This window comes from Pelobates fuscus, chromosome 3 (assembly GCF_036172605.1).
Source record: "Pelobates fuscus isolate aPelFus1 chromosome 3, aPelFus1.pri, whole genome shotgun sequence".
NCBI classification, from domain to species: domain Eukaryota; kingdom Metazoa; phylum Chordata; class Amphibia; order Anura; family Pelobatidae; genus Pelobates; species Pelobates fuscus.
The window spans coordinates 66797429-66804636 of NC_086319.1; the positions used below are offsets into that span (position 1 = coordinate 66797429).

General features: G+C 36.8%; 1 protein-coding gene across 1 annotated transcript in view; it reads right to left on the bottom strand.

Moving 5' to 3' along the window:
- The window catches only part of PTPRQ (protein tyrosine phosphatase receptor type Q), a 239119-nt gene extending 232322 nt beyond the window's left edge, over nucleotides 1–6797 (bottom strand). Inside the window, exons 1-3 of the mRNA XM_063447145.1 lie at nucleotides 6566–6797; nucleotides 1371–1531; nucleotides 385–496 (exon numbers count right to left, since the gene is read on the bottom strand). Of these exons, the coding sequence (XP_063303215.1) occupies nucleotides 385–496; nucleotides 1371–1531; nucleotides 6566–6614 (322 nt within the window). The 5' untranslated portion in view covers nucleotides 6615–6797. The remainder of the gene's footprint in view (nucleotides 1–384; nucleotides 497–1370; nucleotides 1532–6565) is intronic.
- Between the last annotated feature and the right edge of the window lie 411 nt (nucleotides 6798–7208).

Genomic DNA, 7208 nt, shown 5'->3' on the forward strand with positions numbered 1-7208 from the left:
ACCTAAATTATTGGCAACTATTGAGAGATAAACCTGCTAACAGTGCCGTGACAGTGAAAGTTTACTTTCAAACCCCATTGAAAGAGAGGTATAAACATGCCACTAATAAGAAAAAACGACAACTGATACAATCACCATGGAGACCAATGGAATCATCAGCAACAATTCCTAGTGATCATTTCTCTTTTAGACTTTTATCGCTTTTTGCTTTTTTTTTTATAAATGTCGCCTCATTGTGTTTTATATCTAATGAACTGTCAACCTACAGGCAGTTATATCGTGACCTGCACTATGTATACTGTTTGCATGCAGATACGAGAGCAAGGAAAAATAAACAATTGCCTATAAAAAAAAAAAATTAACACGATGCATTGAAAAACTTACTAGTTTCGTTAGTGACCAACGACTTGCTGACAGGTGAACTCAGAGCTGAAGATGACATTGAAGAAATTGTTACAGTGTACAACGTACCAGGAGCAGAGCTGGAAACATCGGCCTGAAATGTCAAATAGATACGCATTAAATGAAATATTAAGTGCAGCGTGCAGAAAAAGCACCACTCAATTCCGAAGTTTTCTGCAGCAGATTACTTTCCATGCTGCTCTTCCAGATTCCAGCAGAATCAGCCTGCTGCTCGCTACTGCTGGCATTTAAACAATGATGGATACATTTAGGCAGAAAAATTAAAAACAAGCAAATGAATTATTTACAGTAGGCGTAATATTTTCTCCTTGGGGAAAAAAATGTTGTCTTTTGCGAGGAAAAGTACAAAAATGTTGGCTTGACTTAATTCACAACAAACTTCCCTTTCTCCTCTTGAGTTCTTATTTTAATAAAAAAATAAAAATAAAAAACACAAACGAAAAAGTCAGAAGAGATAAGAGTTAATATAAACAGCATACCTGGAACTCTGCAATCTTCAACAGAAGCAGCAAAAATACAGCAGTAGAGGTACTCATTATTTTACTTTTAAGAATGTGGAATTGTTTCTATGTCTTTTTGATGGCTTTACAGGGAAACGTTGCTTGCATTAATGATTTAAAGCAAGGTCTGCCTGCACAGTACACAATTAATGAGTCTGTATTACTCAATAGCACTCCCCTTTCTTTGTTAAACTATTCATGAACTCTTGGGTGACTGGCTGAAGGTTCATGATAGACTAAAAAAAAAAAGTATAATTGTTGTTAAGGTAACATGCCCCTGATGTTGAAATTCGTTCTCACATATTTAGATTAGGTTGTTTTGTATGCATTCTATATTAAAAGATAGAGAATCGAGCTACATGGTTGACAGGTTTTGAAAGAAATATCCCCAGGAGCTTAGAGCATAAACAAAAGTTGCCCATCCTCGTACTATAATGAAAAACGTACCTGATACTCCCCACCTCCGAGATCTCTGACAGTAACAAAGCCATGTGGAGGAAAAAGATCCACTCGATATCTTTCCACCAGTCCATACGGTTTCCTCCAGCGTAGTGAAAAGGATTGTGATGATATATTGAAGGCTTTAACTTCTATTGGCTTTTCGGGTTCTTTTGGAAAAAAAAAATATTTTTTTACTTTGGAAACTCATTTCATGATTTTAATCAATTGTCCTAAATAAGCAATTCTTCCTAGTTTATTAAAAAAAAAAAAAATGGAAAGGGAACTCCTCAATAAGGGAACTCCTCAATAAAGTCTCATCAGGATAAAATAACGTTTCAAGGACTTATAAAAATAGACATCCCATGCTGGGCATGTATCTCCCTGGCTTTGGAACGGATAAGAATGGTAGTGATATTGGGTTGTAGTATTATATACAAGTATTATTTCATTCTCAGTATTTGAAAAATGCTCAGAGGAAAAAAGATAAATAAAATGATTGCGAAATAGCACAATACAGATAGACATTATCAGCAGATTGCAAGAAATTACACATACATCTAGATTAAGCTCCCATTTCACAGGAGGTTACCATGAAATCTGCAAAAAAAAAAAAGCGTTGTTTTGTCATCTAGCCAAAAATAAATAGACATTTTGCAGGTAGATGTAGATAATACAGTTTATATATTCTATACGAAAAGAATAGTTATCACAAAAAAATTATTTATACAAGCAAACGTGTATTTTTAATTGTGTTTAGATTTAACATTTGTTCTGTTAAAAGCATTCAAATATGTGTATCCGTATTAATGTTCATCTAAAGTGGTCAGATGCCATGAACTGAAAGAATAAAAGAAACAGATATTGGAAGAACAAAAAGGTAAAAAAATTGACGTACGATAAAAAAGGAAGAGGGTGGCATACTGGTCTAAGGAAGATAGGAGGGGCTAGAAAGACAAGAGCCAGGAAGCCCAGTTAGCCAAAATAGATGAAAGCTTGACAAAGGTCGGAACACAGGAAAATAAATACCTTTACTGGAGCTATTGGAAAATGATACATGGGAAAAAGAAAGGAACGGATAATATTAATTGTAGAGAGATAAATGAAGGGATAGAATGAAGAAGAACGCTAAATATAATTGTTGTGGGACTGCAACACTTTAGTACTCTATGATAGACGTGTCAAAAATGAATAAATTCATAGGAATCAGAATGCTTATAATCTATGCTCGAACGAGTCAATTTATAAATGTACTTAACAAATCGTGCCATTTTGGTGTGTGTTAATAGGATGTGAATTCATATGGCACTATTTGTTAATGGATAAAAGAAATTGTGGCACAATTCTACCCTATGATGCAGAACATTTACATTCACAAAACACTGTTTCATGGTTGTGTGTCTGTAAGGGAGAAGCATCGTGCTTTGAAAAGAAAATGATTAAAAGATTGCAAACTAGAGAAAGTGAACATGGGTTGGTGCCTGTAAGAAATAGCAAAACAGGAGAAAAGGAATATGAGAAGACAGCAGAGAACTTTGAGGATTGCTCAATTGTAACTTTCCTCAATTTGTCATTTACATCAGGTTGACGTCCCCATTGAACTGTACAATTGCTTGGAGTTAGCAGGCAGATGTATCACTGGAGGTAGCAGTAGACTTGTGCATACAGTTTCAAATTTATAGCAATTTTTCAGAATTTTGGGCAATCGTGGGTTGTCCAAATTCCATAACTCCAAATTTTCATATGGAGGTATCATGAAACAGATAATAGATTAACCGTTTTGTTTGATTTGTGTCATTCCACCCATGTCACCAAAAGAAAGATGATTGATGGGAAGAAAGATGATTGATGCGAAGAAAGATGATTGATGGGAAGAAAGATGATTGATGGGAAGAAAGATGATTGATGGTTAGGGGACAGTCAATGTTAATTTTATTCACAGATCAAGTGAGAAGTGACCAATAGACAGAATAAGGAGGAGCAGTAAAAAAAAAAATATCTATATTTGTATATTTATAAATTAATAAATATATAATATATAAATATAGATTATGTTACTGCTGTTCCTCTTTCTCCCTCTGTCAATTACTTCTTCTCACTTGATCTGTGAACCAAATGACAGGAAAATGCGCCTATCAGAGTGCTGCAAAATAGGTTCATAAAATTTTAATTTTTCACTATATTGATTGGACCATTTTCATGCCCTTTTGGTTAATTCAAATCGTTTTTCTTGAAATGATCGCATAGACAAATTTGCAAAGACTGCAGGATTTGGAAAAAGATTCGGAAATAGATTTGTTTTCCTGGCACTGGAGAGTCCCTTTAAGAGAACTTAGATTGGAGCGCAAAACTATGCTTACCTTGGCGTCGCAAAGTAAATCAGTTTAATAGCTGCAGAAATTCTTGTAATGATTTTGGTTACAGTTAGCTCAATTTAGCCTGTAGTAGGTTTTGTTATGCAAAAACAGTGATGTGCATTAATTTGATTGCCTACTGGAACATGTACACAATTTTGATATGTCTGGTAAAATCTCTGGTTACAATCTAGAATGCCAAAGTCTCAAAGATAAATAATGGGCATGCTACAATATCTTGTCATCACATGAACACTGGAAAGATAATGTGACACATACTTAACTACTGATTAGATAGTTTGTATATTAATTACTTTTAATTGTTAGAAAGAACATCATTAGAGCACACTATTTTGGCATGGATGTAAGGAAGGTGCACCATTTAAAAAAAAGCAAAAAGCAAAAAGCAAAAAAAAAATACATAGAGAGTGTAATCATTTTTATTACTTTATACATCCTTTGATCTCAATGGTTTATGCCTTGTATGTAGAGATGTCCCGAACAGTTCGCCGGGAACTATTCGCCGGCGAACATAGCTTGTTCGCGGTCACCGCGGCGGGCGAACATATGCGATGTTCGGTCCGCCCCCTATTAGTCATCATTGAGTAAACTTTGACCCTGTACCTCACAGTCAGCAGACACATTCCAGCCAATCAGCAGCAGACCCTACCTCCCAGACCCTCCCATCTCCATGACGAATAGGAGGCGGACCAAACATTGCATATGTTCGCCCGCCGCGGCGACCGCGAACAAGCTATGTTCGCTGGCGAACAGTTCCCGGTGAACTGTTCGGGACATCTCTACTTGTATGTAAACCCAATGCATCCGAAAAAGTCTATAGAGTCGAAATACACAAGAGTTATAATGATTTGTGTTGCTATTTAAAGTAACAGGAATATGAATACAATGTATATGTGAATATGGTTATCAATTGACTCAAGGTATTTAATAGGGAATGCTCTAACAGCCTAATGTCTGCTCTTATGAGATTAACCCACTTACTTGGGGGAAAAAAATCCATCTGGGGATCTCTGCAGTACAAGGCGAAATAGGGCCCTGGGATGAAGCACTATATATATATATATATATATATATATATATATATATATATATATATATATATATATATATATATATATAGTAAGAGTGAGCAAAATATATAGATATATACACTGTGTGCAGAATTATTAGGCAAATTAGTATTTTGACCACATCATCCTCTTTATGCATGTTGTCTTACTCCAAGCTGTATAGGCTCAAAAGCCTACTACCAATTAAGCATATTAGGTGATGTGCATCTCTGTAATGAGAAGGGGTGTGGTCTAATGACACCAACACCCTATATCAGGTGTGCATAATTATTAGGCAACTTCCTTTCCTTTGGCAAAATGGGTCAAAAGAAGGACTTGACAGGCTCAGAAAAGTCAAAAATAGTGAGATATCTTGCAGAGGGATGCAGCACTCTTAAAATTGCAAAGCTTCTGAAGCGTGATCATCGAACAATCAAGCGTTTCATTCAAAATAGTCAACAGGGTCGCAAGAAGCGTGTGGAGAAACCAAGGCGCAAAATAACTGCCCATGAACTGAGAAAAGTCAAGCGTGCAGCTGCCAAGATGCCACTTGCCACCAGTTTGGCCATATTTCAGAGCTGCAACATCACTGGAGTGCCCGAAAGCACAAGGTGTGCAATACTCAGAGACATGGCCAAGGTAAGAAAGGCTGAAAGATGACCACCACTGAACAAGACACACAAGCTGAAACGTCAAGACTGGGCCAAGAAATATCTCAAGACTGATTTTTCTAAGGTTTTATGGACTGATGAAATGAGAGTGAGTCTTGATGGGCCAGATGGATGGATTGGTAAAGGGCAGAGAGCTCCAGTCCGACTCAGATGCCAGCAAGGTGGAGGTGGAGTACTGGTTTGGGCTGGTATCATCAAAGATGAGCTTGTGGGGCCTTTTCGGGTTGAGGATGGAGTCAAGCTCAACTCCCAGTTTCTGGAAGACACCTTCTTCAAGCAGTGGTACAGGAAGAAGTCTGCATCCTTCAAGAAAAACATGATTTTCATGCAGGACAATGCTCCATCACACGCGTCCAAGTACTCCACAGCGTGGCTGGCAAGAAAGGGTATAAAAGAAGAAAATCTAATGACATGGCCTCCTTGTTCACCTGATCTGAACCCCATTGAGAACCTGTGGTCCATCATCAAATGTGAGATTTACAAGGAGGGAAAACAGTACACCTCTCTGAACAGTGTCTGGGAGGCTGTGGTTGCTGCTGCACGCAATGTTGATGGTGAACAGATCAAAACACTGACATAATCCATGGATGGCAGGCTTTTGAGTGTCCTTGCAAAGAAAGGTGGCTATATTGGTCACTGATTTGTTTTTGTTATGTTTTTGAATGTCAGAAATGTATATTTGTGAATGTTGAGATGTTATATTGGTTTCACTGGTAAAAATAAATAATTGAAATGGGTATATATTTGTTTTTTGTTAAGTTGCCTAATAATTATGCACAGTAATAGTCACCTGCACACACAGATATCCCCCTAAAATAGCTAAAACTAAAAACAAACTAAAAACTACTTCCAAAAATATTCAGCTTTGATATTAATGAGTTTTTTGGGTTCATTGAGAACATGGTATTTTAATCCTCAAAAATACAACTTGCCTAATAATTCTGCACTCCCTGTATGTGATTCGTTGTATATAAAGACAATAAATAATGCACTCTGACTTGCCTTTATAAATGCCTGCTGAGAAACAGCAGTGTTTATATTTGTCCCAAAACGACAAAAATTAATCAATGATAATGAATAAAATAAACATACCAAACATTTATACATACCTACAACTATGAGCATAGAAGCAAAAGCACCTTCAATGTTTCCTTTCATCCTCTGGACTGTAAAATTATATGTGCCACCTGGGGTTAAGTTGAGTATAGTATACTCTGCCAATTTCTCTGAAATGTTGTATTTACTGATAAATGTGTAGTTTGAAAGAACTATCCGATGATGGGTGAAACTAGTAACAGTAGGGATCCATGCTAAGGTTGCTGATTTGTGAATTTCATAGCAAGGCCACAAACGCCAAGAGGCCCTAAACCAAAACAAAAAGACATGGGCTTAATTAAAGGAACATGTCAATACGTCCAAACATAATACTCTTATTTAATGTTTATTTAAAGGGACACTCCACTATCCAAAATGGGCAAAAAGAAAATAACTGTTTAGTAGTAATACCCCCAATAAATTTGGCATGCATGCATTTATTGGAGATGTAGCTTAAAAGAGCTTCTTATGATATGCAGCATTAGCAAGCCCTCCCCTTTTTCCCGGGAAGACACAGAGAAATAACTAATAAAAGGTTTCTCATTGAGAAACGTCTGAATTAATGCCTTCATGCACCTTTTAATGCGCACGCGCCGGCTTGTGCTTGCACGCACGTCTGGTCTGAGGTCTGGAGGAGCTGGGTGAGCTGATCTGAGA